This window comes from Macrobrachium rosenbergii, chromosome 6 (assembly GCF_040412425.1).
Source record: "Macrobrachium rosenbergii isolate ZJJX-2024 chromosome 6, ASM4041242v1, whole genome shotgun sequence".
NCBI lineage: Eukaryota > Metazoa > Arthropoda > Malacostraca > Decapoda > Palaemonidae > Macrobrachium > Macrobrachium rosenbergii.
Window position 1 is genome coordinate 25,988,621 of NC_089746.1, and position 24,344 is coordinate 26,012,964.

Consider the following 24,344-nt stretch of genomic DNA (forward strand, 5'->3'; position numbering starts at 1 on the left):
GATCTACCACCTTCATGAAACACATGTAGCTGTTTATATAAATTACCAAGAGGGACAACCAAAATCTGTTATCGTCTCCTGCGACAAATTTTTTCTCTTTCCTGTCTAATCCGATTTCTATCTCTCATTCCGTCAGTTCTTTATCTACTGTACACCACATAGGCTGGAGCTGTGCCCTGATACTCTCTCACTTTGAAATGCAGATCTTTATTCAACAAAGAAAGCAAATCCTTTTGTACTTAATTCCCATGAAATTTTCTTTATCGGTAATGTATAATTTTCGTAAAACTAAATCATGTACGTAAACCTAGTAATTAATAAAAAAATGAAGTAGATCTTAACAGTTCATAACCCCGTATGAGATGACAACCCAACCTATTAGAAGGATGTTGCAGGGGAATGTTGAAAACCAAAGTAGGTATAAAATCCAGAGTTTGCACTTTTATTATCAATCCCCGTTTCTTGCAAACAATCACCACACAAACTACAATTCCCCATTACAACAAAAGACTCTTCTCTCACAATTATAAATGCATTACAGTTAATGGAACGCTTTGTACGAAAGGTATATTTCTTTTCAAGTGTACAAGAAACGCCAGTTTTCCAAACGATAAAATCCATAATCTATTAAAATTAGTCCAAAATTCTTTCATGAACATTTTGTCGGTTTTATGTAGGTTACTTAGCATGATGGATACAATCCGTCCCTTAATTTAAATCCTCTCCAACTGCCTACTCTAGTCCTGTTTATGTACTAATCTAGTGTTTACAACATCAATATCGTCTGCTCTCTCTCTCTCTCTCTCTCTCTCTCTCTCTCTCTCTCTCTCTCTCTCTCTCTCGATTACCGCGGATATCTAAACAAAGTTAAAGCTTCATTTGCTCAGAGAAGCGAATGTTTTGCATCCAGATCTCCTTTTATACCTCTCTCCTTTTCTTGGGTGATCACCTTCCCATTTTTCACAATTTTCTTACAGACGAATTTCTTAAGAGATGTGAGAGACTAGCATAGTGACGATCCAGTTAAGAGAAAAAAAAAGTCTAAAGATTTGAAAAAAAAAAAAGCAAGCAGTTGTAGATATGTAAATGTCCAAGTAAAAGTTTTTACTATAATTTTTATAGACTATCATACTTAAGTGTGGAATATTCAAATGCTACACTTCGAATTAAGCACCTGATAAGCATGTGTTGGTATGCAGAGGATTTATGAACGATCGAATAAAAAAAATCACCACAGTTTTCAAAACTATAAATTCCTGCTTGTTTCCAAGGTTTCCAAAAGGCGCCCAAAAAAATTATAAGGTTATATCTAGTCCATCCTTTGCTCACATCCAACACGCAACATCTATTATCTGATTTTTATAACTATAGATGCTGTTTTTTTCATGTTTGCCATTCGGCAAGATGAGTCATACTGGTATCCATCACATCGATATCACTTCATTAATATGCAGCAAGAAAGACATATGAGCGTAAAAGGCAAAAGCCATAAGTCGCCGGTAGAGACATGTGGTCACTGTAACTGATCATGCGTCCTTAGCGTACACAAAAGGCATCATCTCCTTTAGACAATGTCAATGTTTACGTTTAACGTTTGCTTGGGCGTCAGAATAGAAGAGATTCTTCAGTTGTTAGCCTTAATCCCAAGAGGGGTAACCGGGAAAGGGGGGACAGGCATTTTAAAGGAAATTAAATAAAAAAAATCATTTATCCTACACAGAAATTGGAGTGACAAAAAGGGTTGATTTTTGATAGGTAATGTTCTCGACTTTTTCTTCAGTCTTTTGGTATTATCAAATTTAATTCTTTCGTATTCTCAAATTCTGCATTTAAAATGACAATAACCCATAATATGGAAAATGTTGCGGTGTTTGGAAGATGTCTCAAGAAGAGATAAGCTTTTATTTTCTTATTGACAATAACACTACCTACAAATTCGTAGAAGATCTGTGTAAAAGTAATATTGTAGCCAGCACACATACATATACACACGCACCCACACCTATGTAAGTACATAAATTGTTTATTTTATATATTCATATACACTGTGTCCTCTGAGTTGTGGCTCCTGAAGGTTTTACCTTTATCATTCTCGAGCCAAAATTTCTAGGATGAAGTTTCTGGTTCCACGGCCTTGCCGCCCCCCCCCCCACCCACGGGGGTGTATGTGCCAGTAGCATTTGGTTGCCTTGTAAACAGTCAGATACTGAATCAATCCAACGTTCTCATTTCGATGCCTAGAAGACCAGCGAAGTACCCAATACGTTTATGTCGTCAGCAAAAACTTCATATTTAAAGGAGCCTCGTCGATCAGCCAATGGTGGCAACGCAGTTAATTGTAGCATATCAACTAATCAACTCTTTAGTGGACAGATATTCGGAAAGACTTCAACGTTTCTCTGAATAATCCCAAAATGTAATTAACAAGCATTCATTCTGGATACTAGTTTCGGGTCAAATACACGTTACCTGATGGTTTTACAATTACAGGAACATAGTAATTAACCTTGTAAAAACGCAGTAGGCTACTCGACTGGCAGTTTGCACCTCAAAGCATGTTCAAGAACATAATTAGCAAAAGTTGTCAAATTTAAGAGAGCATGACAGTCCTCAGCTACTGTGAAAATGGGAGTCGCCAAATGTCATCTGCCAGATTTCAAAATTATACATCAACTCTTCAAATAGGAGAAAAAACTCATAACTGACACTAAAAAGAAACGGGCAGAGAGGAATGTAGTAGAATCCATTCCATTTCTTTCTACGCCAGGAAAATGAAAAATAAAAGCATAATCGTTGGTGGCGTTTCATCATGTTATGGCGAAGTTGATCATTCTACTCATTTTATCATTTGTACATGCACAAAGAAAGGATTGGTTTCAGCAACTTCCACTGCTCTTCGGCCCATGTGATATGTAAATATTTTGTCTTTCAGGAACAAACACCAACAGGCAGGGCAACCTTATGCCAACTTGCAGCCCAGGCCCAAAGGAGACAAGAACAATGGAAAAGGAAGAAAGGCGGGGCTTAACTTCGATGGAAGCGTTCAAGCTCTGCTCCTTAACGGGAGAGAGGTTAGGCGCCAACAACATTAACAGGGGCATCATACCTGGGGATGAAAAATCTCAAGGCATTTATGAATGGTATCCAACGGCATCGAGGAACAACAAAATAGTAAAGCACAAATACATTAGTAGAAATAATGACTTTTCCTTTCCAAACTTTAACTTAAAAATGCCTTCCACTTTAGCCTGGAACCCTCAGGTCCTAATGACGTTATGAAGACTTTGACAACTGGAAAGGCCAACATTTTCTCCTTTCTTTTCCGTTTACTTGCCTGCTGAATTATGCTCTCTCTCTCTCTCTCTCTCTCTCTCTCTCTCTCTCTCTCTCTCTCTCTCTCTCTCTCTCTCTCTCTTCTAGCTAAATTAGTGTAGCCCCTAATTCCGAAAGGAAATGGAGCTGAATGTTAAAAACAGCTAATGGACACTAACTTTTCCTCTTCCTACGAACATGCCTTAAACTGCACGCCAAAAAGCTAAATACTTTCGCAAACTATACACAAACACACAATAGAAGGGTCCCTCCTTAAATCCCGAAATAAAACTTCATGAACGTAGTTTACTGAAAGATATATATATACATATACACATATATATATATATAATATATATATATATATATATATATATATATATATATATATATATATATATATATATATATATATGTTAATTATGTCTGTAGTTCGATCAAGTCCGACTGTTCATCAGTCGCCCGAGTTGTGAATTAGAACCAGCCAGCTGGAATCAATGAAAGTGCATGGGGCAGGCAACCTCCTTACATCAATTTGCTGAGACAACGTTCTACCTTTCTGGCACCAACCCCAAGGGAAAAGGCATTATAGTGAAAAAATATACAAATCTACTCTCCTTAATAAGAACTTAGATATGAAATCTGCATTACAATAATAAATGAGAGAGAGAGAGATAAAATATAATAACAAGAACTCGATTTAAAGTATAACTCAGATGTCACAATATGGGATTTCAACAATATGGGAAATATTGTGGTCACTGAAACCGTTGAAGAGAGAGAGAGAGAGAGAGAGAGAGAGAGAGAGAGAGAGAGAGAGAGAGAGAGAGAGAGAGAGAAACTCTGCTTCAATAAATCGTCAGCTTCAAGATCATGAAAATTAACCTCTCCCTCTATCAACGTTTAGGTAGGTTTTGTTTGATTTACTTCGAATCTGTCTTTGCACGATAACATAATTACCATAATAAATATGATTCTAATTGTTTAAAGTTTAAACGTACATATGTATTTCACTCCAGCGACTACAGCTGCATTATCACGCGTTGCTATTTGGTGGTGCTACCGTATTTTTTATCAGTACTATTTCGGCTACTGCTCTCTTGGGGTGAAGCAAAGAGTTCTCCTTCACAGGCATTCACGTTATGCTAACGAAGACACCGTGTCCGACATTTATCCAGCCGAGATGATCAGTTCAGAGAATGCTCAGGTTAGTGACTGTTGGCCTCCCTAGAGCGCCATGATCTGGGGTTCCCCCCCCCCTATCTTTTTTTCTCTTACTTTTCATTTCTTCTCGGAAAAAAAGGGGGAAGGAACAATCGTTTTTTATCTCTGGATTAGAACCCACTCCTCTTCCTTGTCCATGTTATTATCTTCTTATATGCTTGGGACAGATCAGGTTAGACTTCCCCTCCCATCAACTTGTGCCTGTAGCATCAATAAAGCATCGCAATGTACTCGGTTACTATGCCATGGACAAAACGGGAAACCGGGAGAAGGAAAAATGCGTCCACGAGTGAGCACCCAGACCAAAGACGACGTGGAATAACATCTTGTGGGTTCTTTATCTTTGTTTAATATTCTAAAACCGAAACTACGAGTCTAAGGAAAAAGTGACTGATTATAACCGTTAGCTGAGCTTTCGCACATTTTTGTAAAAAAAAAAAAAAAAAAAAAAAAAAAAAACAGAAATGAGATATTTCTTACTAAAGGTGCTACAGTAATAAGCACCCACTACACTGCTACAGTAATAAGCATCCATTAAATTATAAGTCCAGCAATCCTTTCTTTGAGTGGAGAAAAATCTTCAAAAACCGTTAAAATAAAACGAAATGGAGGGTAAGTCAGAACACTGAAGACCAATAGAATGGGAACGTCAACATTTTCGAGTTGATATTCTGCAATCTGTCCTTTCAATATTCCATATATCCTACTCGGGACTTATAAATGATCAGGAGAGAGAGAGAGAGAGAGAACGAATAAAAATACATCATTTAAAAACTAGATTTGGCAACAAAGAATGCCTTAAGAACTTCATCCACATTGGATAATAGAGAAGATAAAACATGAATGCAACAAGAACGAATATAAGCAAATGAAAAAGGTAATGAGAGAGAGAGAGAGAGAGAGAGAGAGAAACTACGTGCAATTAATGCCATAACGACATAACTTTCCTTTACAGGACTTTTAATATGCAGACTTTCATAACAGAAAAGTCCACTGAACAATGTTTTCAGCCTCGCCCAAAGATCAAAGCCTGACTTTACAACAAAGTTTCAGTCGCTCACAAACTTTATTCCTCCTCTACCAAAATAAATTTCCGTCAGTGGAACAAAATTATGGGGTTAAAAATTACCCTGCTTTTATTTATAACCCACCTTCAATTAGTTTCTGGCCCCATCATAGACAGGGCTGTGTTCACATTTTCGTCGAAACTTTACCTTTTCGCATAATATTGTAGGAAAAGCAACTAACATCTAGTGTTTCACTTACCCCGTTACAAACACACACACACACAAGCATATATATATATATATATATATATATATATATATATATATATATATATATATATATATATATATATATATATATATATATATATATGTGTGTGTGTGTGTGTGTGTGTGTGTGTGTATGTATGTATGCGTCATTCACCTCTAACCCTGCACACATTCTCTTACTTTCTGGACGTTAAGGGATCCTCCTTTCCAAACAACGCTTTCAAGCCATCTTTCCTACGTATTCCTTTCTTCCTCCCTCCCAACTTGGCATTACCCAGTCTTTCAACAAAGCTGAAGAATCTCAAAACACTCAAAAATCCTTTCACCTGAACCAACCATTTTACCACCTCTTTCTCAACATTTCTTAGCATTTCAATTTTTCTTACGCCAAATACATATTGTAAGTATTTCATCTCAGATAACCCACAATTAATCAGTCAATCATCTCTACGGGTTCAATCTTCTTCCTTTCATCTGCATGCGGGACTTCCTTCTCTAAAGGAGAGTCGTCTCTACAAACTCTTCAAATATTCCAGCCTTCGCAATGTCAGAGACTCCAAGCTTCTCCCAGATCTTTTGTACACATCAAGCTACTTTCCCTGCAACACCTACTCTGTGACAGCTCTTTATTCTTCCTGACATCATCCAGTATGTCGACTCCCAAATACTTGAGCGAATCTACTGTTACAATTCTTCCACAATCTATTTACCTTCATAATCTTTCTCTTTCTAACAATTACTCTCACCTTCTCCTCTTACAAACATTTTCAAAGTCATTCACAAATATCTGCAGTCTCTCTTCCCTATCCTTAATTAATAGTGCATCACCTGTAAATATCAACCATTCCACACTTCATTCATGACCCATTTCCTTATCCTAGTATTTGGAACTTCATCTATTGATCTTTCTCTGGCTTTTCCCACCATTCCATCATATCGCAACAATTTCTTTAAATAAACTATTTTTTTTTAATTTCCGAGTGGAAATGAGATTTTGCTGATTTGGGCAATGAAAAAGCTTTGCTGAACTCCAGTTTTTACTAGAATTTCCCACCAAACAGTGCTGAACCCTGTTCCATATCTGGAATGGATCAATTGCATTCTTTTAATATATGAAGGGTCAGAGTGCACTGCCTGACTGATGGACTCCTAAAATTTGTACTTTTTAGCAATGCTTTATTTGTGGTGAGCAAAATATTTATTCCTTATAAGACGCAATACACCTTACTCTTGCATTGTAACCAATGAAATGCCTTCATTACGTGAAACAAAAACAAAACGTGGCAATTTACCCTGATTAATGGCTACAAAGAAAACTCAAAACCTTAACCCACAATAAAAAAAAATTAAATCAGTCATCCAATACATAACTAAGTAAGTAAATAAATAAATAAATAAATAAGTGTCCATTCGTCTTACCTGATAGGGGGCTTTAGACAGGATCGAGGGGCAGCTGTAGACATCACACTCTCACATCTTCCGACTGAAAAGGAAAATGAGTTTTTATTTTAATTCAGTCTATTAATGGTATGTTTTACGAAGTGTATTTCATCGAAGTCATACCTGAATTATTTCATAAATGCACATACATAATTAGCGCAGTCCATGGTATTTAGCATTCACGTGGCTAATTTTTATAATTATGAAATAACAAATTTGATCGAATTATACAAGCGATTGCAGATTACTGGGGCGCTTCGATACAGAATTTATTTTCATAATTCAATCCATTTTTTTAACGAAATATACGGGTAAAAAAATCCAATACACTTGATCAATTCTAAAGTGTCACAAAAACATTTTTGCAAAAATTGAGATTAATCTGGAAAATATACAAAAAGGTGGCGTGGAAATGCCTCCTTTAAAATATGTTCAGTTTGATAAAATATATTTTGTTTGCATAAAACACAACAAATGTCATTAAAGAAAACGACACATTCGATGCTCAGTAATAGGTGTGCGAGACTACGAATACAAATGGAAAATCGTTACTGCTGTCGTTTCATTCTTTGTTGTAATCAACCTTCCCTCATTCTTTTATGAGGATGTAACTTAACCTTCTTTTCGACAACTGCCTTTTCGTCGATTGACAGACTAGGTATCTATTTACTAAACCCTTACCTGCTATTATGTCACTAGTCTTCCCAACATTAATACTGCTTATGTCACCAAACCAATATGAAACTCATCCTCTCATATCGAGTGCCACCTGAGTAGTTTCTGTTTAGGGCCAGCACTTTATGCCAGAAAATATCCCTGAATTGTGCAATGACTTACAAAACAGACAAACTACAACCAAATCTTGTACAGACACTGGTTTACAGAATAAATCTTGGCAGTTTTTCTACAGAAGTGAACTTGTGTACTCATCATATATATCTGAAGGTCAAGCAGTGGAATCAGGATTTGAAGTGGTAGCATCAAACCTAAGACAAGTGGAAGAGGCTGCACCAGTATTCCACAGACACTGAAAAAGTACAACCAAAATCCCAACCAATGCTCTGGCACTCATCTGCAAATCTTCTACTTTCAGATAAAATCTGTCCACCTCAAATCGATTTCCTTACAGTTTTTACAAGAAAGTAGCAACCAGACTTGTCAGAAAGGACATGAAGATTAGTGAAACCATTTGATAAACGATATTTTTTATACTGCCATGGGGGCCATCGATGAGGTCCCAGCACCTGCTCTGCATGACACAGATAAGGTATATATCAGGCAGTGCTTCTTTAGCTTAAAACATCAATATGCAAAAGCAATGACAGCGGCACAGTTCTCCCACACATCATTAATCCTGATGGTTATACTGTCACACTCCTCTACTGGGATGATTCTGGCATTCAGCCTCTTTTTGTAATATGTTATGCAGAACCAAACTTGACACTATTATTGACCAAAGTTACTAGTACACATACTACACAGTCCTCTTCGCCATGTTTTCTCTTATGCCGTGGATTTGCACTCGAGATGTAAAGGCTGATGCACCTTTACTTTTTATTATTTGCCTTTATTTCTGAAAATATTAAAACTCCAATATCAATTGTTGAGTTAAACTAATGACAGATATCATGCATTAGTATATGACCTGATTTTTTACTTTTACAGAACTTGCCATTAGAACGATTTTAATTTCCAGTTGTATGATTAAATATTTCTTTAATTAGATTGCATTATGTATTTCTTTCTAGGAATCATTCGTAGACTACCCTGTGCAAGGAAATATTCACAGGTAAAAATTATTTAAGTAACAAATTTTTTGTATGCAATTAATAAAGAGTTAAACGAGGTCTCTTCAAACAAAGTAAACATATCACTTCACAGAGACTGCATATTAAATTTTAAAGAAACTATGCCAAAGATCCACGAATGAAAATATTAAAATAAAAAAATTACGTTAATCTTTTCTTGCTAGTTACATCTCGTAATGTGCAATTTATGCATTTTCTAGAGAAAAGTTTTCACGTGAATTCCTTAAGTACTTTTAACTCAAAAAGAGCAGATTTCAGATGCAGACAAGCAAAGGTGATAAACCATCAAATTCTGCAACTGAATACATCGTTAAGTCCCTTACGACAGGAAATTTATTTAACTTATTCTGAATTTCTCCTGTAATTCTACAGCAACATTTGCTCATGAGGTCTGCGAAGCGGTCAAAAGGATTGGTGTTTTAAAGCCTCTCAGAGAGAGAGAGAGAGAGAGAGAGAGAGAGAGAGAGAGAGAGAGAGAGAGAGAGAGAGAGAGAGAGAGAGAGAGAGAGACTGCAATACCGCCTTCATTATTATTGCACCACTAACAATATTTCGAGATTGCGTCCTCCCACACGTCACATTCCCGGCGTTACAGCATCATGCCTCATAAGAAGAAACTGTCCCTCTTTCCCTTTCCTATCGCAACAATTATCACGAGATTTATGTCATCTCCTGCGGCTGGCTTCTCGTGATTCTTCTGATCTTACTAGAAAGACATTAGCTCTTTCCACATGACCTGTTTTTATTTTGCTCTCAGAATATTCTGTCTGATGAATGGTTTCCACGTAATCAACTGGACACCTCAGCTTCATTGTTACTGAAGTCATCTGCATTCATTCTGGAATAAATATTTTAGGTAAGAAATTTATTCCGCTCATCATACACTGAATAAATACAAGATGCTGAGAGAGAGAGAGAGAGAGAGAGAGAGAGAGAGAGAGAGAGAGAGAGAGAGAGAGAGAGAGAGAGAGAGAGAGAGATATTTTGACAGAACATTCCGTAATCCAAATGACTGAAGTCACAGAGAGAAAAACAGAGATTTCTTAGCTACTTCAGAGAGAGAGAGAGAGAGAGAGAGAGAGAGAGAGAGAGAGAGAGAGAGAGAGAGAGAGAGATTTTGACAGAACGTTCCGTAATCCAAATGAACTGAAGTCACAGAGAGAAAAACAGATTTCTCAGCTACTTCCCAGATCTTCATGTATGCATGGAGGCACATGTAATTGATCTAAAAACCTTTTTGACTACTGAAATTATATATAAAAAATAACTACCATGTCCCTTTCTTCGACGTCTGTCATACCAGAGATTGAAGAAAAGTTTTCAGACTTCTCAAGTTGCCGACCAAATTCTTCATTAGCCTCATGAAATCATCTTACGTTATTAAGAGCAGATGTCAATTCTCTGACAATTTTATGACATTTGTTATCAGGCAAACAAATGACCAAATAACAGAAATTAACTCGTGAACTGCAGCTATGTAATTTGCACTCAGCAATGGAAAACATTTCACTCTTGGCTTTAGTCTTCCTACCACGAGAGTCAGACCAGCGATTATATCTTCGTTCTCTAACGTCCCCCTGTTTTCTTATTTTCTTTTTTTTTTTTTTGGCTACATTCTCAAAACAACCGACAACTTTCAAAGATACACGCGTAACCGTAATGCACATCCAGTGTTTTCAGTGTCACGAAAATGGATGTCTGGTTGTTTGGTATTTTTATTTGTTCGATTTTGGCTCTAGCATGCAGCCCGTAAAATAAATCAGTGATAATTGTCCATAGCAAGGGCATGGGTTTCCGTCTTCTGAGAGTTCTGCCTCTCCCACAGAAAGAAATGCGGAATTTATTACTTCATTTATACATACATACATACATACATACATACATACATACATACATACATACATACATACATACATATATATATATATATATATATATATATATATATATATATATATATATATATATATATATATATATATATACATATATACTGTATATATAAATATTTATTCTTTCAGGTGAGCTTTGTAAGTCTAGTGGTAGTTTGCTGATTAAGACAGAATTATCTGGATATTTCAGGTCTGTCAAGTTTCTGTTAACACGCATACACACACACACACACACACACACACACACACACACACACACACATATATATATATATATATATATATATATATATATATATATATATATATATATATATATATATATATATGATATATATATTTATATATATATATATGTATGTATGATATGTATTTATATATATATATATATATATATATATATATATATATATATATATATATGTGTGTGTGTGTGTGTGGATAGATAAACAGCTGCTGATGGCCTATTAAATATATATATATATATATATATATATATATATATATATATATATATATATATATATATATATATATATATATATATATATATATATACACATATATACATAAATATGTATATATATAAATTTATATATACATATATATTATACATACAAATATATATATAAATATATGTATATATATATATATATATATATATATATATATATATATATATATATATATATATAAAATTCAATAGGCCTTCAGCAGCTATTTATCTATCCACACATATATATAAAAATACATACATCATACATACACATATATATATGTGTGTGTGTGTGTGATGTGACAGAAACTCGACAGACCTGAAATATGCAGATAATGCTGTCTTAATCAGCAAACTACCACTAGACTCACAAAGCTCACCTGGAAGAGTGCACCATATACCCAGAGAGGTAAGACTAAAAATAAATTTAAGAAAACAGAAGTAATGAGGACAAAGTGTGCACGAGATATAACATAACATGGAGAAATGATTAATGAGGTTGAATCTTTCACATATTCATGAACAATATTATCCCATACAGTTTCTCCTGAGGCTGAATTTAGTGAAAGACTACAAAAAGCAAATCAAGCAATGGGTAGGCTGATTAAGATTTGGGAGTCAGACATTGAAATTGCAAGCGAAAGTATGATTATACATAAGTCTAATAGGATATGTATTGCTATCTGTCAGCTTAGGAAGAAAAAGTTAAGTATACCTTAGTTTAACCAGACCACTGAGCTGATTAACAGCTCTCCTAGGGCTGGCCCGAAGGATTAGACTTATTTTACGCGGCTAAGAACCAATTGGTTACCTAGCAACGAGACCTACAACTTATTGTGGAATCAGAACCACATTATAGCGAGAAATGAATTTCTATCACCAGAAATAAATTCCTCTAATTCTTCATTGGCCGGCCGGAGAATCGAACGCGGGCCTAGGAGAGTGCTAGTCGAGTACGATATCGACCCATCCAATGAAGAACTAGTTTAGGAAGAAAACTTAAAGAAGACTATTACTAGTCCTATAGATTTGCAAATGACACCACAAGTGTAATTACTGTACATGAGTTCCACGAGATAATGATGAAAGGGAGACGGAGACCGCTTGGACATATTCTTCGCACAATCCCTGGAAAGACATTATGTGATAATATGAAAATGGAGGCTGGAGAGAAGTGAAGATTTGTGGAAAACACACGACAGGAAAGATGATTGGCGGAAAGAATCTTTCATGGTACAGTGGTTAAGTGTCGTGGAATGCCACTCGGATGTCGCGGGTTCGCTTCTACCCCAGGGCGATGAAAAATTGCTGGTTCCGTATGATGATCAGTGGCAGGTTGAAATCAACATTCTTTGGAAGCTTGAATTTCAAGTCAATGGAGCTTGTTCCATGTGAATAGGTCTCATCTACTGATATAATAATAATAATAATAATAAAAATAGATAGTGACCCGCAAGGGTTTTAACCCGGTAAGCATTCACCTATAAAACATAAACAAAAGACTGTAAATATCATTAAGATAATGACCCCCAAGAAATATTAGTCCTGGATAACGACCCTCGAAAACCCTTGGGGGTCACTATCTAGGAAAGATCCGGCGGCAGTTCAGAGACCATTTGCAATACGTGGTTTTAAAATGATATATATGATATATATATATATATATATATATATATATATATATATATAAACATACAGTGTGTGTATATATATATATATATATATATATATATATAGAGAGAGAGAGAGAGAGAGAGAGAGAGAGAGAGAGAGAGAGAGAGGTAGGTGGGTCTTACAAACAAGTGTGTAAACTGTACTTACTCAAACGTTACCCATGCAGCGTGATCGTAAAACACCAGTACTATTGGAAAGATATAAAAGAAGACCCAAGAAAGGCCTACTAAAATGGAGACGCTTAAAAAAGCGTATTACAGCCACTGGGGAAAAACTCTTGACCTAAAATTCTAACGCCTCTTCATGCGTGCCTAGGAGAGGAAATGAGGAGGAGGAGGAGGAGGAAGAGATAGAGAGAAGGAAAAATGAAAGGCAGATAAATGAAGAGAAGAGGCAGGAGAAATAACTGCACAGCACGAGGGGATTATATTTTCCTTACAAAATAAAAGAGAGGAAGAAAGTCATTAAAACTAATAACAAGATCGACACTTTCGATATCAACGTAGAATCTCCCGCTTTGAAGATTTTCTGGAAATGGAGGAGTCTCGTGCGTCCTGCTACATTGCTCTTGAGGAACATGAAGCGTCGGCATCATTACATCCTCATTCAGTCTCTCTCTCTCTCTCTCTCCTCTCTCTCTCTCTCTCTCTCTCTCTCTCTCTCTCTCTCTCTCTTTGCATTTCTGATTTCACTGCCTTTTCTCATTTTTTTGGGTCAATTTTGGCTCTGTTGTATCAGTACTCTTTATAATTTTTATTCTTCACTTTCTCGCTCTCATTCTCCCATTTTCGCTATTTAATTGTCCTCTGTCTCACTGGCTTTCTCATTTTGCTATCCAACTCTCTCTCTCTCTCTCTCTCTCTCTCTCTCTCTCTCTCTCTCTCTCTCTCTCTCTCTCTCTCTCTCGTCCTCGTCGAGTCCCAAGAGACGCCGAAGAGATAAAGGCTCAAAACGCAAACGTATCGGAGAAAATTCTTCACGTTTTTCACATGTCGCATCTCTGCTTAAATTATATGTCACGAATATATTTTTCTGAGGGAAGGAAAAGGAAATTGGGAAAGGGAAAAGTTCTCCAACTTTTTTTATGCTTGTGCGCTGAGGCCTCCGCTTCAAACATCTGGCTTTGTTCTCACGCTTGAGAGAGAGAGAGAGAGAGAGAGAGAGAGAGAGAGAGAGAGAGAGAGAGAGAGAGAGAGAGAGACTACAAAGTAAAGGTTGCAAACGAGAAATGTGAGTAAAAAATTACACAATAAAAAAGAAAAATGGAATGAGAGCGAGCGACAAGTAAAAGATCAAGGGCGCAAAAGAGAAAGACTGTGAGAGAAATATACAAGTATGTAAAAAGAAATGAGAGAGAGAGAGAGAGAGAGAGAGAGAGAAATTGATGACGACAGTAAACCAGAGTTACAACGAGGCACCGCATTGTTGCAAAGACAATTCCACCTCATAGAAACTTCTCGCCGGAGACATTCACTGTATGACTCCCTTCCATTCCTTTCAAGTTATGCCCGGTGCTTTTGGCTTCCCCGTCACTGGCAGATTTTCTTTATCTTCCCGTCTTATTCTCAGGCAAGAAATAATTACTTCCCGTCTCCCGCTTCGACTGCCATCCAAGGGCCCTGTTCCGGCTGATTTGCTGGTTTCCATCTAAGCCTCCACTAGGAAGGAGATAACCTTAGACGACGCAACGTGTATATGAATGGAAGTGCTTCCAAATGACATCCTGAAATACAGGGGAAAATATCAAACGGAAAAAGCATAGTGCATTCACCCTTTCCGGCTACGTATCTCATTTTGAATAGACACATAATTAAGGTCCTCCTACCGGAAGTATCCGTTAATGCATGAAGCATTGCCCTAGAATTTTTTACCGCTTCTAACTTGCGGTTCGTTCACTTCAACATCGATCAGGTGGAGGCCTAAAAATGAGCTCATTTACTGGGCTTTTAATATACGGGAAAAGGGTTTGGAAACATCAGGCAAATTGCGAAATTCTCCTGTCTACAGTAATGAAGTCATCAGTCGATTATTTGTTAACACAGAAAGAATAATTTCGGGGAAAATTTTCATCAAATTACAGGGTAACAGAGAGAGAGAGAGAGAGAGAGAGAGAGAGAGAGAGAGAGAGAGAGAGAGAGAGAGAGAGAGAGAGTTAAACATCAACGTAGAGAGTACTGTGCTTTAACAAAAATATTTTCTAGCATCAACATTACTACTACTGTAGCAATACAAGTGTTAAGACTCGGTATAGGATCTATTAGGCAGAACACCTCTGCAAGTTTAGTGCCCACCAGTCATATGAAATCAAGATTGCAAAATTTGTTTAGGGTCTCCAGAAATTCTTATACTACGTTAAAATGTCCAGCAATGTTCGCCATTCCGTGTGCGCGCGGAATTTAAAATGGTGAATACTTCCTTCTCTACCGTCTCTCATTCTTTGCAACAGTTCAGCGTCGTTCAAACAGATCTCTTTTGCTGGGAGAAATTTTCGTTATTCTTTATATGAAATCTTTCAGAGAATGCTCGTGAGAGAGAGAGAGAGAGAGAGAGAGAGAGAGAGAGAGAGAGAGAGAGAGAGAGAGAGAGAGAGAGAGAGAACCTGGCGTTGCAACAACAAAGGTTAAGCGCGTATAAACGCGCATATATATATATATATATATATATATATATATATATATATATATATATATATATATATATATATATTATATATATATATATATATAGGAATAATCAGCACACAATCACATGTGGAACAAAAATAAATTTCTGACTCACATCAGGATCAAACCCAGGTCTTTCAGTTGAAAGACGAGACAGCTGCCAACCAAGCCACACAAGTCATAAAAGAAGTTTGGACCTGAGTACCACTGTACCTAAGGCTTTACCTGGGCAGGCTGAAAACACGCTGATATGCAAGCAGTTAGCCTGTCCAGGTAAAGCCTTAGGTACAGTGGTACTCAGGTTCCAACTTCTTTTATGACTTGTGTCTGCAGTTAGCCTGCCAAGGTAAAGCCTTAGGTACAGTGGTACTCAGGTTCCAACTTCTTTTATGACTTGTGTCTGCCAAGGTAAAGCCTTAGGTACAGTGGTACTCAGGTTCGAACTTCTTTTATCACTTGTGTCTACAGTTAGCCTGCCCAGGTAAAGCCTTAGGTACAGTGGTACTCAGGTTCCAACTTCTTTTATGACTTGTGTGGCCTGGTTGGCAGCGGTCTCATCTTTCTATTGAAAGACCTGGGTTCTGATCTTGATGGGAGTCAGAAATTTATATATATATATATATATATATATATATATATATATATATATATATATATATATATATATATATATACATATTATGTAAATGGAAAAACCTTGGTTTGATTCTGATGTTAGTTAGAAATTTATATATATATATATATATATATATATATATATATATATATATATATATATATACAGTATATTTTATCATTGATAAACAGGCGCACCAATTAGATATACAGCTAGCTGCTGTCCAAGGGATGAGACCATGGCATCTCTTCATAAGACTGAGCTACTTCAGGCGATTTACTTTTACATGTTGTACTTTGATTACTTTATCGCTAATGGGAAAAGTTTCGAAGGAGGCCGTGGGGAGGGGCAGAGGGGGACGGAGAAAACGCGGAAAGATGTTCCTTTCAGGGAAGGTCGAAAACAGAAGAAAACTCAGAAGTTTTAATAGAAAAGGGTCATTGGAAAAAAAAAAAAAGTTTTCCCTGGTACAAAACTAGCTTATCAGGGTACATAAAGGCCACCGATTAATAGCAGCCATTTCGCTACGCAGTTAGTCAACCATTCAGAGAAGTTAAGAAACGCTGGGTTTGATCAGTGCCCGGATGGGTGACCCAGGAATATCAGACATCGCTAAATGCAATTAGAAAATTATCCCAAAACATAATTCAATGTTTTAAAGCAAATAAACTACTCTATTTTATGCATCCAATTGTGTAGATGCCAGTGCCTCTGCGTGCACGGTTCATCTATTAAAAACTCATCTAAATACAATTCATTGTCACTGAAAATATCTCAAAATATAATTTACTGCAATTCGAAAAGCACCATCCCTGCTTTTTACAGAATTAATATTGACCTCTAAATTAAGTAACCTAAAATTTCATATGCTAGAATGACATATGAATTGTGTTAAAAAACAAGATTATGTTATATCAAAATTCACTTTGTCTCGTAACTCATATAATGATTAGCTTGTCTCGTAACTCATATAATAATTAGCGTAAATAAGTTAATTTGGTCAAATAAAAATGAAATTTAAAATCAGTAATCTCCATTTCTTTAGACTCCGTCATTAACCACCTTTTTTGCCAGAGTTTTTCCAACATTACTTTGTTTCTTAATTTGTTCTTCTTTTATTTGATATTTTCTGTTTCAGTATAATTTTGCTTTGGCTCCGTTTTTCTCTTGTTCACAAATGCCTCTCGATGACCGTTTTGATTTCTTCCATATGAATGTGCATATCGTAATAATAATTGTCATTATTCATTTAAACGCGTAATATTTGGCAACGTTATAGCCCTTAGGATAGTGCGTTTGTGCGCGGGTGTGAGTATGTGCTTCGGAAAGTGGGGTTTGTAAGCAATGATCTGGACACTCCCTCTTTCTGCTGCAGTTGGTATCATCAATGCTTTCATCAGCCGAAACTTTTATTTGGGCCACTACCATAATATTACATTACCGGACTCTCTCTCTCTCTCTCTCTCTCTCTCTCTCTCTCTCTCTCTCTCTCTCTCTCTCTCTCTCTCTCTCTGGCTTCCAGGTTCGCGCTAGTGGTGTGTCTTTCTTTCTCCCTCTCCTAGACCCTTGCCGACTTTCTTTAGTAGCCATTATTATTCCCTTTGATGTGCTTTCTGTTTGATCTTCTGTCATATTTCTGTAGGAAGGTTCTCTCCTCTGTCCATCTGTCCCGTTTGTTTACTCAGATGTCCGCTCTCCCGCTTCTCTCACATCGTCTGTCTGCCTGATTTCTGTCTTGTTTTTTTCTATTTTCACGCTCGTGTATATATATATATATATATATATATATATATATATATATATATATATATATATATATATATATATATATATATATATATATATATATATATATACAAACATACACACTCATGTATGTATATATATATATATATATATATATATATATATATATATATATATATTATATATATATATATATATATATATATATATATATATATATATATATATATATATAATATATATATATATATATATATATATATATATATATATATATATATATATATACTGTACCCTGTAACCAGGATGTATACAAACTGACTGCACTATAAAAATGATGTTATTATACGTGAACTATGGGTAAACGGTAACAGCTTCTGTTATATTATTTACTGAATGGAAATTGACTTTTGTCCCGATACAAGCCTTCCAACGATCATCAATCACTTACTGCTTTTGATTCAATTGTTGCTTTTGATTCAAAGCAGAAAGCCTGCGCTATTGTATGTTCCTGTGCAGATTTTGGAATTCAGCCCCCTCCACAACCTCCACCAACTAGTCTGGTGAACAGTGGATGGAGATTCTGCCGCGGAGAGTCGACACTGAAACATCTGAAGGCTACTGTGCCTTGGCTTTTATCCGCCAAAGCTGAGGTTGCTTGAACGGCTGCCCTCATGCTGGCCCCCGCCACATTAACCTTACGGTCCCTCCCCTTCTCCCCTCTTTTCCTCGTACACACATTGCGCTCCCCTCTTCACAATATGGCTGTCTATCCACCTCCCTGGTCCTCCCTCTGCTAAATGACTTCATCAAAGTCCTCTTGGTCGTAAAAATGCAGCCGAGTCCACTATGAATGCTAAATGTTAAACACTGGCGCTTTATCATAAAGCCTCAGTCACGAGGGTCTTCTATGAGCTCGGGACTGGGGTTCTTGGGTAGGGGAAGGGGAGGAGGAGGGGGGCTTTATGCCTTCCTTTCAAGGGTCTTCCCCCTCTTCTATGGGGTCATCATTGTCCAAAGATTCTTTTTTCTTCTCTCTCTCTCTCTCTCTCTTTCGCAGGTTCTTGCGCCCAAGGGCTTATTAAGCCTTCTCTGTATCCGAGGGCGCAGAAATACACACAAGAACGCAGACGCACACTCACGCGCAGCCACACATGAACACATACACACACACACACATATGTAGCATATAAATAAATAAATAAATATATATATATATATATATATATATATATATATATATATATATATATATATATATATATATATATATATATATATATATATATACTGTATGTGTGTATAAATCGAATCCGTAAAACCACTTTCTGTGATGCATTATTATTCTTATTATTCAGCTTGTTTACATGAATGGATGTTATGATTAAAGAAAATTGGAATTTAGTTCCACAACTGTTGACAAATCTTTAATTTCGGTATCAACAAAAGAGACTCGAAGCAAATGACCGTGAATCATATCAAGATATATAACTCGAAACCAAACGTGCCGGAAAAACTGCAATTTTTCGCTTCTAATTATTAATATAATTCAAAATGTGCAAATATTAACATGGAACAAAATAACAAAAAATAAATAAATACGCAAGCTTCCACACATAGAAACAACAACCAATAGAAGCGCTGTGAAATACGGACGAGAAAATAAACAGCCAATAAATATATTCATAAATTAACAAACGCCGAGAAAAGAGGCGGGAAAAATGGAGAGAAATTAGCACAGCACTTTTGAGCGGCATTACAGCTTTTATTAAGTTTATACGGGCATCAGCCTACTTAATAACAGAGCTCCCACAGTTTCACCGCGAGGGAAATGTAAGGCCTCTGCCACTGAGTAATGAGATATCGGGGCAAAGTTGAGATGTAGTCCGGAGGTGATGATCAAGCAAGGTATCTTTCTACGCTGGTCCCAATACAAAGATCTGCTACTGAGAAAAAGGTCAAACTAAATGTTTTAAATCATATGAAAGGTACAGATGCATCGACTACTACATTATTTGACATGGAATGAAATCATTTAAGTCAATGAACTCAGTTTGAATCTCAGACCGTAGAAGACCTAACGAGGAAAAAGGACCCCTTGAAGCAAATGGTCTATCTAACGCTTTCCGGCCGTTCCCCTCCATCCAAGACGAAAATGGGAGAGATTCCTGGACCCCCTGGGTTGCCCCGACCCTGCCCTCCCCCATGCGACGTGAATAGAGGCCACCAGCGGCGATATCGACAATAAATCGCACACGACTGTCCAGCTCGTTTACTCCCGTCGGTACACTCGGGAGGGATATCGGATAAAAGGGAGAGAGAGAGAGAGAGAGAGAGAGAGAGAGAGAGAGAGAGAGAGAGAGAGAGAGAGAGAGAGACATTTCTTTGGTTTTCGGAAAGAACAACAACATCCGTATATATTAACGCACTAAACGCATGCATATATTCACGATAAACAATTATACATAAATAGATTAGCATGCAGGTAGCCTACTCCTTTAGAATACACAGTATCTAAGTGAACATCTCAAAAGGAAAACCGAACTCGCAAATCTACTCGCTGACAAAATGGCAGAAAATAACAGACAAGAACAAATGCCTGCCTATAGTACGAACTGAGAAAAGAGTGACAGACATGCAGACAGATATCTGCACAGAATGGCAGTCACCTTGAAGACCGTCAGCAATTCACTTAATACAAAGAACTTCGACGCCTCACACATGAATGCCTTGATAATAACGATATACCTGAATTCTGTAATTCACTCGGATGAGCATAATCTTCTCGGATCACATCAGACGAGATTCACGATAAAAATAGTTAAATTCCCAGTAAAAGAAGAAAACCCAAATAACAGAGATATGCGGAGGAAAATGACAAAAGAGCAATACGCGATAATGAAGGTATGCGAAGAATAAGATGCAAAAACCAGAATCCGCGAGACGTAAATGAGAGAACCAGATAAGAAGGACGGAGGAAGTGAGTGACAGATGAGACTCACTAGGAAGAGGAAATGAAACGGGGAAATGAAGAGGAGGGGAGGAGGAGATGGAGGTGGGAGGAGTAAAGCTGAGGAGGAAATTAGTGGGAGACAAGAGACCCTGAGGGGGAAAGGGGAGTAAGGGACCCCTCAGGCAGTAAGCAGATACTACGCAGATTGAGTTCTAAGCAGAGAGAAAAAGTCATTACAACGTTCGGTTTCCATTTCTGTCGTACAACATTTGGCATACTGGCATCACGCTATCAGCAAATTTTGCCATCGTCTTTGGTTGTCTGTCAGGTTTCGACTCGTTAACAAATTTAATATAATAGCAGATTTCGGAAATAGATAAAGTGCGGTTCGACTCGTTAACAAATTTAATATAATAGCAGATTTCGGAAATAGATAAAGTGCGGTTCGACTCGTTAACAAATTTAATATAATAGCAGATTTCGGAAATAGATAAACTGCGGTCCTCAAAGCAAGAGAAAGACAGATAAACACATACACATACACACACACACGGAATACCTGTTCATAAATGCATGAGCATTCACACACAAGTATGTTAATGTATGTATATGGGCTACACACACACACACACACACACACACACGGAATACTTGTTCATAAATGCATGAGCATTCACACAAGTATAAAAATACCTTAATGTATGTATATGGTCATAAGATTTCCACAAAAACACGCAAGCCTATTAAATAATGAAAAATAACAGATTACGAATGTGATGAACCAAGGACGTTAGGTTTAATTTGGAGACACTGCAAAGAAACAAGAAGGGAAGGGCAACTATCACTGTCGATAATATTAACATTCTAAATGAAATGGGAAGTTAATGAGAACAGACACATGATAATATAGAAAATAGGAATTTCTTACGAAATAGTTAGAACAGAACTCACAGTGCCAGAAGGGAAGCAAAGATTTTAGGCATGAAGGGAAAGTTAAAACAACAGAAACCTTTTTATTATTTGTGAGGACAGAAAAACAGTAGAAATTTGTAATAAATGAAAAGTCATTCAGTGAGATACAAAAATGACTGAAAGAAAATAACTGTGAATATCATAGGTGACAAATTATACGAGCGTCTGCAGAGGCGGGTTGAAAAAACCAAGGGGGATTTCATGAGAGGTGTTGAAATACTGAAATTCAAGGGGTTGGAAATAAAACCCTTAACATATTTGAAGAAAAATCCACAAATCAAATAAATGTAAGAGACGGTGCACGTTAGGGGGGGAAAAGCCGAATACAGATGAAGCAACGAAAAGAAATATAGAAACGGTTGAACTTTTTGGTCAGTCACTGGATCCATATTTACTGGACGAATGGTAAAAGAATTGCATTCTATCGATTCAGTTACTCGTTTTAGATTGACATTTTCAGTAAAAATCTGTACTGAGGACGTATGTCGATAAATATACATACAATATTATATGGGAATGTTTGAATGAAGATGGATTAATGTGAGTATATACATATGTATTTACAAGTGCATATGTGTCAATATATTTTATCATACATCCACACATACGCACGCACAGGCTCCAAAGGAATGGGTGAGAAGAATACTTGTTCAATGGTGCATAGCTAATGATGAATTAAGAATTACAGAGGCAACCATTACTTATTAAACCTGGCCAGGTATGTGGTGCGATTTTGATTGAGAAAGTCAAGGAGATAATAAAAGGATTGGTAGGGTAAGAACAGTACTGGTTTAGAAAAGGAGTTTTTGTCTCGAAATATTTACAAGTCTCGAAATATTTACAAGAGAGGTTTGAAAAAAAAATGGATGAAGCTGAGTGTGTAGCATAAGTGGGCCTGGAAAAATTTTTACTTATGACAGATTGCAGAGGCAATGTGGCGGGAGTTTACAATGTGTCCTATATAAGTTATTGAGAGAAGTACAAGAACTTAATGATGGAAACAGCACATATTGTAGACCACATATTGTAGACTACACAGACAGAAGGGTGACTAGTTTGATGTAAACGTAGGTGTGAGACAAGTATGTGTAATGTTTTCTTGACAATTCAATATCTATGGATAAAGTGAAACAAGAATGCAGATTTAGCTCGAAAGTTCTGGAATCACAGAATGAGTTATGACTGGAGTGCGGAATGGTTGACGTTTGCAGATGATAGTTTTGACTCAAAAAGGAATCTGAAAGTTTGCAAGGCGACAGAACTGAGAGTAGAAATGAGAAAAAGTAAGGTTACGAGGGTTAATTTCCGGAAACCAGGAAGATGCAGCGACGAACCTTAATATGGATGGAGGAGGAATGGAAGTGTTTGATTCTCACAGGTATTTGGGAATAAATATAACTGATAGCGTGTAGGATGAGAGAAGCACCGAGGCAGAGAATAGGGGGAGCAACAAAGGTAGCAAGGTGTGAGGAAAAGGTTAGGAAGAACCCAAGTTGTCTTTGGAAGCCAAGATGGGAATGTGTAAAGGGACTGTTAACTACTCTCCTTTGTGTAAGTGAAATGTGGATGTTGAATGCAAGTTGAATCAAGTAGTTGTCAAGAGGTGGTGGTCAAAGGTTAGCACAGCCGAGAAGATGGATCAGTGCGTTTTGAGATGGTTTGGTCATGTGGAAAGAATTGACGACCACGGGTTAGTACACAGAGTGCATATTTAACAGTGCCCAGAGGAAGTATGAGAAGTAGACGTAGAAATAGGTGGCCAGACTGACGTGAGGTCCTGCACAACAAAGATAAATGCCTTACTGCATGTAAGGGATCTGACGCACTGCTGAAGAGCTAATATTCCAACCGTTTTTAGCACAATTTGAATTTTTTAATTTTGCCTCGTGAGAGGCTAGTTTACTGGACACCCCCTCCCATCTTGTGGGAGGTGTAGCATCGGTAAAAGACACATACTGTACATATACAGGACGCCCAAAAGCATTGAGTCACATTGTGGAACAACCCTGTCATAAGTATTGGGTTCAAACATTGAAGTTAGTACAGTTCAAGCTAAACACACACACACACACACACACACACACACACACATATATATATATATATATATATATATATATATATATATATATATATATATATATATATATATATATATATATATATATATATATATATATATATATATATATACATCTAATTGGGCGGCTACTTGGAAATCTTAGCTTAATGCTCGACGTTACAGCTTTTAGACGGACTGAGAAGGTTCGT

General features: G+C 36.8%; 1 protein-coding gene across 5 annotated transcripts in view; it reads right to left on the reverse strand.

Annotated features, from left to right (window-relative positions):
* The window catches only part of LOC136839372 (uncharacterized), a 225,768-nt gene that overhangs the window by 25,903 nt on the left and 175,521 nt on the right, over positions 1–24,344 (reverse strand). For all 5 annotated transcript variants that reach the window (XM_067105286.1, XM_067105287.1, XM_067105289.1 and 2 more), the window contains one exon: positions 7,233–7,296. In XM_067105286.1, the coding sequence (XP_066961387.1) occupies positions 7,233–7,276 (44 nt within the window). In that variant the 5' untranslated portion in view covers positions 7,277–7,296. The remainder of the gene's footprint in view (positions 1–7,232; positions 7,297–24,344) is intronic.